The sequence below is a fragment of the Panthera onca genome, chromosome B2 (assembly GCF_046562875.1).
Source record: "Panthera onca isolate mPanOnc1 chromosome B2, mPanOnc1 haplotype 2, whole genome shotgun sequence".
Lineage (NCBI taxonomy): Eukaryota > Metazoa > Chordata > Mammalia > Carnivora > Felidae > Panthera > Panthera onca.
This window is the reverse complement of record NC_138343.1, coordinates 68,036,456-68,049,106: the sequence shown is the minus strand read 5'-3', so window position 1 is coordinate 68,049,106 and position 12,651 is coordinate 68,036,456. Positions and strand designations below refer to the sequence as shown.

Sequence of the window (12,651 nt, the reverse complement as noted above, 5' to 3'; positions counted from 1 at the left end):
GCCTGGGTGGCTCAGTCGGTTGGGCGTCCGACTTCAGCTCAGGTCACGATCTCGCGGTCCGCGAGTTCGAGCCCCGCATCGGGCTCTGGGCTGATGGCTCAGAGCCTGGAGCCTGCTTCCGATTCTGTGTCTCCCTCTCTCTCTGCCCCTCCCCCGTTCATGCTCTGTCTCTCTCTGTCTCAAAAATAAATAAACGTTAAAAAAAAAAATTTAAAAAAAAAAAAAAAAAGAAAGAAAAAAATAAAATAAAATAAAATAAAATACTAAGAGTATTAAAATCTGCTCTCAGTACAGCACATAGTTACAATGCCTGAGTTTATTTTTTTTTCTTAAGATGCCTGAGTTTATATCCCACTTCCACAACTGATGAGCTATATGCTCTTCAGCAAGTTACTTAAAATCTTTTTACCTCAGTTTTTAATCTGTAAAGTAGGGATAAAATAGTACTTACCTCATTCTGTAGGGATTCAAATTAGGAACAGATTTTCAGCAAATCAGACAATGTGTAATACATCTCCATATGTTAACTTCATCATCATCATTATGAAAATATTTACTGACTGCCTCATACCAGAAAGTGAGGAAGGAGGAAGGAGAAGGAGTGTCCACATAGGCTCAAAACACCTCATAAAACTACAAGGAGACCACCATGAATAAAGTATAAGGACTCAAAGGAAACATGGCTCAATTAGAGCAAAGGAGACAGAGGCCAGACCACACAGAGCACTGTTAGTGATGTTACAGATTTGCAGCTGTATCTTCAGAGCAATATTAAGCCATTAAAAGATTGAAAAGATCATCCCAATTTCCACACAGAGAATAGATTACAGGGAAGCAAAAACTTAAGTGGGGAGACCAGAGAGGAATCTATGATGCAGGAGGGTGGTACAGATTCAACACGGTGGTAGACTGGAACAGTTGTTTCCAAATGAGGTACAAGAAGACTTGGTAAGGGGTATGCAAGCACTGACCTTAAGGAAATCAATTTACAGACTCCTGCCTTCCAACTGTACCTATTCATTAAAATGATTTCCCCAAAAAAGCATTTTAATTCCAAATAACCCTCTTCCTCTCTCCTTTTTTACAAAACACAGGGTCAACTAAACAAACAGGAGACCAGAAAGTATCCTATATTTCTTTCATTCATCCAAAACATATTTATGGATCATATCCCACGTATTAAACACTATTCCAGGGAACTGTAATAGATAAAAATCTCTGCCCTCTTAACACTTACCTGGGGTGAAAGGGAAGACAACAGATATTAAATAAAGGAGAATATACATGAGCAAAGATTTGTAGGAAATGGAAGGGACTTTTGGATCTCTGGGAGAACATTCCAGACCACCTAGAGGATTCTCATAAGTCAATTTCAGTACATATCTAACAATAAAAAATAAGAATTTAAAAAATTAACAATACCTTCAACAATTCTATCATCAATATCTTGACCTGTTCCATAGGATTCAGTCAGGTATCTGTTTAAAATACAGGTAAAAAATTTACATGACTGTAATATTGTACATATTATATTTGTAATTTTAATATCATTTAACACATGTAAAATTTAAACTTGGATCACCACTACAACTATTTATTTAAAATTTACAAATTTATATTTAAATGCAACTATTCTGTTATAGCTTTTTAAACATTTTTTTTTAATGTTTTATTTATTCTTGAGAGAGAAAGAGCAAGAGAGAGACAGAGCATGAGCAGGAGACAGGAAGAGTGAGAGAGGGACACAGAATCGGAAGCAGGCTCCAGGCTCTGAGCTGTCAGCACAGAGCCCAATGCAAGGCGAACTCACAAGCTGTGAGATCATGACCTGAGCCGAAGTCGGACGCTTTACTGACTAAGCCACCCAGGTACACCAAGACCCCACCATTTTAAACTGTGTCATAAAGTATGGAAGGGGTACCTGGCTGACTCAGTCAGTGGAGCATACAACTCTTGATCTGGAGGTTGTGGGTTCAAGCTCCACACTGGGTGTAGAGATTACTTAAAAATAAAATATTTTTAAAAAATAAAATAAATAAAGTATGCAAATGTATTCAAAGTCAACCTGTTCAATGAAAGACATATTTGTATCTCTTTGTTCACAACACATTCACAGTAGCACTATTCCTAACAGCCAAGACGTGGAAATAACCAAAGCACCCACTGATGAATGAATGAGTAAACAAAATGTGGTATATTCATACCCCACAGGTGTATTCACCTTGGAAAGGAAATTGTGACACATGATACAACATGGATAAAATTTGAGGACATTATGTAAGTGGAATAAGCCAGTCACAGAAAGACAAATACTGTATGATTCACTCATATGAGGTATCTAGAGTAGTCAAAATCACAGAAGCAGAAAGCAGAAAGGTAATTGCCAGGGGCTGGGATAGGGGAAAATGGAGTTGTTCAATGAGCACACAGTTTCAGTTTTGTGAAATAAAAATTCCTGGATATTAGGTGAACAATGTGAATATATGTAATACTACTGAACTGCACACTTAGAAATGCTTGAACTGGTAAATGTTATGCGATAGATAGATAGATAGATAGATAGATGTTATGCGATAGATAGATAGATTTTTTTTTACCAAAAATAAAAAAAAAAACAAAAAAAACAACCTGTTCAAAATATTCCAGGTTAGCTAAATACTCCTCACCTTAAAACAAATTTTGTATTTTCTGTTTTGCCAGCTCCTGATTCTCCAGATACGATGATAGACTGACTCATCTTGAGCACTTTCATGTCTCTAAAAGCCTTATCAGCTAGGGTTAAAATAACACATTAATAATGAGCAGTGTGTTAAATACAAATTTACTAAATGACTGAAAGTTATTTTACTATCAAAGAACACTTGCTCTTAAAGAAATTATAAATGTATGTTTACAGTTAGTAACATTTAAAAAATTTTAATGTTTATTTACTTTTTGAGAGAGAGAGAGAGACTGAGCAAGGTAGGGGCAGAGAGAGAGGGAGACACAGAATCTGAAGCAGGCTCCAGGCTCAGAGCTGTCAGCACAGAGCCTGACGAGGGGCTCAAACTCACAGACCATGAGATCATGACCCAAGCCGATGTCGGAGGCTTAACCAACTGAGCCACCCAGGCACCCATACAGCTAGTAACATTTTAAAATAAAATCACTCAAGTGTTCAAAACATCTCTAAATAGTTTTTACACTAAATGTCCTATCTTACTACCCTGACAGCTAAGTAATATGAAATCCAAATAAACAACTCTTAATTTTTTGCACTAAAATGTTTTCATATTATGAGCTGTGGCTCAGTTCTTCCCAATTCCAAAGCAGGTCTAAAACAAAACAAAACAAAACAAAACAAAATGCTCACAATGCATAACTAATGAGGGCCCCAGAGAAAAGCAAGTTAACACCTACCAATTAAGAAATCTGGCAAACAAAAGTTCTGCTGGAGAAAATAAATACATAAATGCAAAATCTGTGTGGTAGTATTAAAAACACAAGTTGAGCACAATTTAATTCTGTTAAAGTAGTCTCATATTAAAACAATTTTAATTCAGGGGTGCCTGGGTGGCTCAGTCTCTGACTCTTGATTTCAGTTCAGGTCATGATCTCAGGGTCATGAGATTGAGCCTGCATTGGGCTCCTCACTGGGCATGGAGCCTACTTGAGATTTTCTCTCTCCCTCTTCCTCTGCCCCTCCCCTGCTCGTGCACACACACACACTCTCTTCCCCTCTCCCTAAAAAATAAATTAAAAATTTTTTTTAATTTAAAAACAATTTTAATTCAAAATTAGGTTCTAACCAATTTAACCCTATAACACAATTATTTCTCACTTCAGACATATGCTACCCATACAAGTGAAGAAAAGGCTTTACAAATGGCTTTTACTCTATTAGACCAAATGCAAACTACATGCAAGAGTATACACATCCTTCTGCCCAATTTATCAGCAATCTGTTCCACTCACTTTCATATCATTCTAAATATGTTTAACAGTAAAGAACTAAAAATAAAAGTCAGTTTATTTACATTTTGAACATATAATTTCTCTCCAGTAATGAGCTTGGTCATATTCAGGTTCTAAGGATTTTGTACCATTTTGCTAGCTCATAGAAAGCATACTAACGACCATCAGAGCATCTCAGAACTAAAAGTCAATCTGCTATTGCACTGGATTTGGGTGACATAGTCACTCTGTGTAGTAGTACACAGTACACAAGTCAGCCAAATTAGGAAGTGAAGCCTAGCTTGGCCAAAACACAGGCATGAAAAGAAAGCCCAAAGCGAAACAGACTGCACCAAGAACTAGTACCAAAACATGTCAGCACTTAACTGTTGGTTATGTCTGGATCCAAAGGGTTAACTAACATCTTTGTACTTGCAGTCACCAGCTATGAGAGTATGTGTGTCAAAAAGCTCCATCTCTATGTTCCTCAGAGCTAAAGTCCTTCAAGATGAGAGAAAACCTGGGCACCTGGGTGGCTCACTCAGTTAAGCATCTGACTTTGGATCAGGTGGTGATCTCACGGTTCATGACTTCAAGCCCCACGATGGGCTCTGAGCCTGCTTGGGATTCTCTCTCTCTCCTTCTCTCTCTGCCCCTTCCTTACTCATGCTCTCTCCCTCTCTCAAAATAAATAAACTTAAAAAAGAAAAAAAAAAAAAAGAGAGAAGACCCGAGAAAGCAAAGACTGCTATCTTCCCACACAGATTCCCTAGAAGCATATATCGTTTTCAATCCTTAATATTCTATAAACCCCTGATGCAAGATAAGGCATGGAAAACGTCAGCTCTTAACAAACTCTTATCTAGCCCTAGTAACACCCTCACAAGTGATGACCTGGGTAACACTGGAAAGTCTGAGCTCCAAAGCTATGAAGAAGGACACTTTCAAGATGGAGCTAATCGTGCTGAGAAGTCAAAAAGAACCATTATGTCAGCTTTTATTATGTCCTACTTTCAACTGGGTGGACAAACTTAAGAGGACACAGACATTTAACAAAAATAATGATGTACAATTGCCCCATTCTGCAAAAGTAGTCTTCCCTATCCAGTATAAGATACATGCTCCTAAATAAAGGTGATACATTCAAAATGCATAAAGGCCCACCAAAATACATATTCAATTCATGGTATCTTTTATTAACCCAAAAGAAAAACAGCAAATTTGTATAAGGCAAAAAATTAAAATACAATTAAATTACTTACCAATTGCAAAGACATGAGGTGGCATTGTTCCAAGAGATTTTCCTTGATACGACTTTATTGTTTCTGAAGAATATATTTTAGGTATGTCAAAGTATGGGTTCACTGCAATCAGAATGTTGGCGACATATGTCTAAACAGAAAAGGCATAAATGTAAAATTTTCCAATAGTTCATTTTCATTTAAAACCAAACAAGGGTCAGGGTGCCTGGGTGGCTCAGTGGTTAAGTGTCTGCCTTCGGCCCAGGTCATGATCTTGCAGTTTGTGAGTTCGAGCCCCACGTCAGGCTCTGTGCTGACAGCTCAGAGTCTGAAGCCTGCTTGGGATTCTGTGTCTCCTGTTCTCTCTGCCCCTCCTCCACTTGCTCTCGCACATGCGTGTTCTCTTTCCCTCTCTCTCACAAATAAGCATTAAAAAAATTAAAAAATAAAACTAAACAAGGGTCATAGGAAAAAGAAAATTCAGCAAATAGACACCTTTAATTCTCTATATAAATTAGGACTCCTAAATCGGCATTTCCAGCCCTAAACATTCCCTCTACAGGACCTGTATTTCTCTAACTTTTAATAAATATTTTCATCTTCTCACCCCATCTGCATCTCAAACTCTGCATATCCAAAATCAAGATTATCTCTCTTGACCGCCCCCCCCCCCCCCCCACCGTTTGCCTCAAAGAAAATGCTCTCCTCCTATATGCAACCCCTGCCCCCTGGTTCATGGCATCACCACCAAGCCACAGACAAAGAGCAGTGTCGAAGTCTCCATATCAATTAGCCTTCTTCTGTTGACTCCATTTATGGAAGCCATCCTCCTAGTTCTATTTCTACAGCTCGAGTTTTGGTCATTTATATTCCTCACCTGGACTACTTTATTTACAGTGCTACCGAAGAGCTTAATATAACTCACAGGATCCTCTAGGCCTATCCCCATCACTGAACGCCAAAGACTGATTTAGTGCTGTGGTGACCACTTAGTCCCAGATTTTTGCAAAACAACATATGCTAACCATTGCCTAGAACACTGACAGGCTAAATGTTTAATGAGCAACTTAAGTTTGCTTTTAAATTTGGAATTTAACTGTGGTTCTAAAAGACCAGAAAAAAAGCACCAAGAGGATTTATAAAATTCCTTGTGGGTAGAAAAAGAGTTGTGGTTTAGCAATTAGCAGTGGTTTACTGGCCAAACTAGGGCAGGCAGGACCATATTTTTTCTCTTTTCTACCATACTTTTCTCTTTTCTGCTTCTAGTTGTAGAAGGGAAATGATGCAGAAACCCTGAACTCTCAGATTACTAATCTAAAATTCAGTGAATGCTCTCAAAGATGTTTACTGCAATGGAATAAAAAAAATTTTAATTTTTAAATTTTTAAAATATTTCTGTGGGAGACAAAGGAAAGTTACAGAGATATTAGTAACCAAAAAAAAATGTTAAATGTGAGTTCTACTCAACTGTAAGGAAGAACAGTGATAATTCTGGTTGATGAGAAATAGAAAAATATCAAATGTAAACTCTTATTTCAAACTGTTTCCTCCTCTTCCATATGTTATAGTAATAATAACTAGATGGTTATTTTGATGGTTTTATAACCAAAAGACATAATTGGCTAAAAAAACATACTAATCATGGCTTCAGTTAACTTTGAAAACACTGGTTTTCCAAACAGAAGCTGATGATGCCAAACAGCCACTAATAGAGGTCATTTGCCTAACTGCATACGTATCTTCGGTTAAGAAAGATCTAAAAAGCTAGGAATAACCCTAAAATACTCCAGAGTGATACAGACATTATACATGAGAAACCAAAACTTAAGTTTCACAAATAGATCATTTTTTCTATCAATCATGCAATTTAGAAAAGACTTATAGGTCAACTAAATGTGAAAAAAAGAAAACTAATTTTCTTGAAAGTATAATTAATATGCATGTAAACCTTCAGTTATTAATGGACAGGTCAGCATGTGCAACACCACACCAACAAAGAAACATTAAAAAACCAATGAAAATCCTATGAGTGTTAAGCTTTTGTATAAACATCCCAAATAAAAATAAAGTATCTCAATTCTTAAAAAGGATAATCATTCTTATAAAAGTAATAAAAATTTTCCAGAGTGCTTGGGTGGCTCAGTTGGTTGAATGTCTAACTTCAGCTCAGGTCATGAACTCACGGTTTGTGAGCTCGTGTCTCTGCTGTCAGCACAGAGCCCGCTTCGGATCCTCTGTCTCCCTCCCTCTCTCTGCCCTTCCCCTACTTACTCTCTCTCTCAAAAATAAATAAAATATTTTAAAATTTTAAAAAAGTAATAAAAATTTTCCAAACTTCTAGAAAAAATATACAATTAAAATGTGCTCAAATAAATATGATTGCTCTACCACCAAGTTATTAATATAAGACATGTACAGACAAAATAGTGACCAGTTCTACTTCAAAGATTAACAAATCTGTTAAAACAAATTTGTTTTGGGGCGCCTGGGTGGCTCAGTTGGTAAAGCGTCTGACTTCAGCTCAGGTCACGATCTCGTGGTCCGTGAGTTCGAGCCTCGCATCGGGCTCTGGGCTGATGGATCAGAGCCTGGAGCCTGCTTCCGATTCTGTGTCTCCCTCTCTCTCTGCCCCTCCCCCGTTCATGCTCTGTCTCTGTCTCGAAAATAAATAAACTTTAAAAAAAAATTAAAGAAAAAACAAATTTGTTTTAACAAATTTTAAAAATGGGCATTATTTTGGTAACTAAAACAGCATTTAGCACACATCAGATACTAAGTATGAGTCTGCCGACTGAGTGAGTTTTGCTTCTAAATATATTTCTAATCACGAATAACCAAAAAATAAAAAAATTAAAAAAAATAACCATATATCAACCCAAATATATTCCCTGACTAGTTGAATTTGAAAAAAAAAAAAAAATCAAACAAGAAAGTGAGGACTAATATTATATACAATTGAAAGACAGCAAGTAAACTCTTCTAAAAAGACTAGTTCTATTTCCCAGCTGTCACTACTTGGACAGATGGCAAAGACAAAGGTAATTTAGTCAGAATTAAGTGAGTATAATTAGGAGAACTGATAGTGATATAAAAGATTAAGACTGCTATTTGATCTGGGGAGAGTCAAAGAAGCCATGTGTTTTCTTCTTTCAAAAATAATGGAGTCCCATCTTTAGAACAGGAGAACTACAGTGTGGTAATTTATCTCCAGCCAACAAAGGAATTTACAAGTAGGTCATATTAAAATAAAAACCTCATACATACCCAATGAATAATTATAATTAAAACATACCAGTTAAGTATCCATCTGAAAAATGTGGTGTAAACCCTAGCTTATATTAAAAGCATTGTCTTTCGTTTTTTAATATTCTGGTTTTTTAAGGTAAGTCATCTCGGGTTTAATGAAATATTGCAACTATTTCTATGATCAGTGTTTTGATGTTCTTAAGATTTCCTCAGGCACTGCCTTCTACTTTAATGTACATTTCTTTACCATCAAAATTTTTATTTCAACATATATTCTTTATAGTTATCTTAAATTTTTGCAGAATACTGTGAATAGTGAATTAACGTATCTATAGACATATACCAAAAATAAGAAATCAAAACCCAAAATAATTAATTTTTTAAACTAAATTGGACATTTTCAAGTCTGAAAGATGATGCTCTGAATTCATTGTTTCATTCCACAAATATTTATTAAGTGCCTATAATGTATGATGCATGTTCCTAGCCATGGAATTAGAGCAGTAAACTTTTAGAAAAAAATCCTTATCCACATGGAGGTCATACTCTATTCAATAGGCTCAGAACAAGATTTGATCTGTTAGAAAATTTGAAGCTTAACAAAATCAAACAGTAGCATGTAAAACAATTATCCCCACAAAAACCTAAATCATAGGTAAAATACTTACATAAATTCTGTCTTTACTGTATCGAACTTTGATATTATGAAGAAGAGTGGCTTCATTTAAATACATTAGTGAACCTGAAACATAAAATTTGTAAATCTTTAAATATTCGAAAAGTAAAATCAAATTAATACTATCTAAATCTGAATCACTTTGATCCAAGCTAAAAATCCACCCACTAGGTTAGATTTAATTCCATCTTTTTAAAACACTGGTACATGTAAACCCCAGAGGCCAATTTAAAATACCTCCAATCTACACATGTGTTACAGTGATATCATTAAACAACATAGTTCCAACCAAGTAAGTACATCTAGCAAATACCAAGTGAGTACACATTAATGAACACTGGTTAAAAAGTTCAGTACAATTCAAGTGGAAAGAAAGTACTACTTCAGATAGCATTGATTTTAATATACTTTCAATACAACAAAGTGAATCCACTAATTAAATCTGATGCTCAGAATTTTACAGAAAAACTACAAAAGATAAAATTTTAGAATGAGTGGGGCCATCAGATCAGTCAGTACTTCACAACTGATATGAAATAAGAGTCCTGCAAAAATGGTATGTGTTAACCCAGGACATGCAACTACTCAACAACACAATCAGGGTAGAAATCTTATTTTTCTGAGATCTGCTCTACTCATATGTCAGAGCATAATATTACATTATATATATATATACACACACACATATATATACATACATACATATATACACATATACATACGATATTGTTAATGTGCCTTATATGATATGTAACATTAAAATAATATAATGTACTCTGATTTACTCTATTCTCCCAGCCTAATCTACTCTCCCAGCCCTCCAATCACTTGAGTTTCATTTCTCCATTTCTACCACATGCTGGAGTAGACAAAACCACTTTTTCCCAACCACTTTGTTTCTATTATTAGCATTTTCTCTTTTCTCCAATCCATCCAGACTACTCAGCACATGAATCTAACTATGCTAGAAAACTAATTAAAAAGCTCTCTCCTCCTCAAAATATATCAGTGAGATTCCATCAACTACCAAAGTCCATATTCAAGTCTGATATTCAAGTCCTTTATTAAACTTGCATTCAACTGATCTTTTCATATAATTTTCCACAACTCCCTTTACTATGGTCTAACTTGCAGGCAGACTAAACTACTTATCAAACCCAAACATATTCATGCATTGGACTCCACCTCTATATCTCTAGGTGTCAAAAATCTACCTATCCTCTAAGGTCAGTTCAAAAATTATCTCTCAAAGGAAAATTCCCCATTCTTGCTACTGCCACCACCACCACCACTAGAACTACTTTCTTCTTTGTACTTTCTTTATGGTACTTAGCCCAGACTGCCTATATGATGATTATCATTTTGTATATATCTGATTTTGGCTATTAAACCAGATAGATCCTTGAGGGCAGAACTATGCCTGATTAATTTGCTTGTTTACTTAATCCTTCGCGGAAGTCGTACTTATACCTACACTGTATATATGCCTAACATAAAATTCAGTACCTAATCAATTCTGTCAAACAAGAGTCTCTTGCTATATCTATCTCAATAAAGACTGCCCATGCTTCTATAGTCATATAATGTAGCCAGTTCACTTTCCCAGGACATGTGTCTCACTGTTTCCTAATGCCACTTAAGGCAGAAAAAAACAAGAAGTAAGTTGGTGGGTGAAGCCTCCTAACAGATGAATGGTATCTTTCCCTTGAATTGAGAAAGATGTAGAGGAGTTAGGCAGCAGAGGTGTATCCAATTTAGGTTCTGGTCACCAACCTTTCTATATCCCTGCACTTCTTCCACCTTCATCCCAGGAGCCTGACTTACATGTCATCTTTTCTTATCGATGTTCAACCACTCCCCCATCTCTCACCTTCTTCTGAACAACCATTGTGAAATACCATTTACCTTTCCACGTCTTAATGAAAACGGAATAGCCCATGCATTACAATTTAAGAAGAAGATCCTTCTGTCCATTGGCAGATATTTTAGTTGAGTTTCATTAACAGATATTCCTGAAATATCTGGGGATGTGTTGGTGGAAGAAGGTAAAGGAAATGAGAGCAAGCAGTCATTCACATGTCACTACAGGTTTAAATGATTAGCGTTCCCAGGGCAGTGTATTGTGGGAGTAGGAATTATTACTTAAAGGAAGCAGAGAGAATATCATACAACCAAGTTCTAAAATATTACTGGATCAGGGGCGCCTGGGTGGCTCAGTCGGTTAAGCATCCAATGTCAGCTCAGGTCATGATCTCACAGTTCATGGGTTCGAGCCCCGCATCGGGCTGTGTGCTGACAGCTCAAAGCCTGGAGCCTACTTCAGATTCTGTGTCTCCCTCTCTCTCTGCCCCTCCCCTGCTCATGCTCTGTCTCTGTCTCTCAACAATAAATAAATGTTAAAAAAAAAATTATTATTAATGCATTAGAAATAATTCAAAACCATTTATTATGTTTAGCTACATGTGGATATATAAACAAAAAAAACATTATTATAATATGTGAACAGGATTAATTCATAGTTCTGAATGTCCCAGGAAGTTTTAACAGAACAGAATTCTCTCTTATTTTATATATAGTAGAATCTCATTCTTTCTTTTGCACTTACTTTCTTTTCAGTTTTTGTTGTTGTTGTTGTTGTGATTGCTGTTAAGACAAATTCTCCATCAATTTTGAGAAATTGGGAAAACGGAAATCCAAATTTTTTTTCCTCAATCTCTTACACCAAATAATAACAGCTACCATTTGAGAGACTGATGAAGGTCAGGCACTACACCACGGATTTTAAATATATCATCTCTAAACATGCCACATACACATTATTACTCCCATTTTACAGATGAGATGCTCTAAGAGGAGAGATAAATTGCTCACAGGCACACATCTTTCTAACAGCATAGTCAGAATGTGAACTCAGGCTCTCCCTGAGTCCCTTGTGTCTCCTATTACTCCACTATTCCATGCTGTCCCATCCATACTTGGGACATTAGAGGCTTACTCAAATGTGAACTCTAAAGAAAAATCAACAAGGACAAAATACATTCCTTTCTCTTACCTTTTTTTGTTTTTAAGATTTTATTTTTAAAATACACCCAATGTGAGGTTTGAACCCAAAACCCTAAAATCAAGAATTGCATGCTCTACCAACAGAGCCAATCAGGCACCTCTTACCTGTTTTAAATGGAGAATTGTTTTTTGTTTTTAATGTTTATTTATTTTTGAGAGAGAGACAGGGTGCAAGCAGGGGAGGGGCAGAGAGAGAGGGAGATACAGGATCTGAAGCAAGTTCTAGGCTCCAAAGTCAGCACAGAACTCGATGCAGGGCTCAACTCACAAACTGTGAGATCATGACCTGAGCCGAAGTTGGACACTTAACTGACTAAGCCACTCAGGTACCTCGTTAAGTAGACAGTTTTTAATGTCAGATACCAATAATGATACCAAGACAACTGGATATGATTCTTAAATATTTACTGCCAAATAAAAAAATGAAACTGCTTAACCTTGAAAACAAAAGAATAAACATGGCCTGGTTCACTGTATAGTTTTTCCACCAAA

At 36.2% G+C, this 12,651-nt stretch overlaps 1 protein-coding gene across 5 annotated transcripts in view; it reads right to left on the bottom strand.

Moving 5' to 3' along the window:
- MYO6 (myosin VI) overlaps positions 1-12,651 on the bottom strand; it is a 145,924-nt gene that overhangs the window by 69,460 nt on the left and 63,813 nt on the right. For all 5 annotated transcript variants that reach the window (XM_060615993.3, XM_060615988.3, XM_060615989.3 and 2 more), the window contains exons 4-7: positions 9,089-9,162; positions 5,196-5,325; positions 2,667-2,772; positions 1,423-1,478 (exon numbers count right to left, since the gene is read on the bottom strand). In XM_060615993.3, the coding sequence (XP_060471976.2) occupies positions 1,423-1,478; positions 2,667-2,772; positions 5,196-5,325; positions 9,089-9,162 (366 nt within the window). The remainder of the gene's footprint in view (positions 1-1,422; positions 1,479-2,666; positions 2,773-5,195; positions 5,326-9,088; positions 9,163-12,651) is intronic.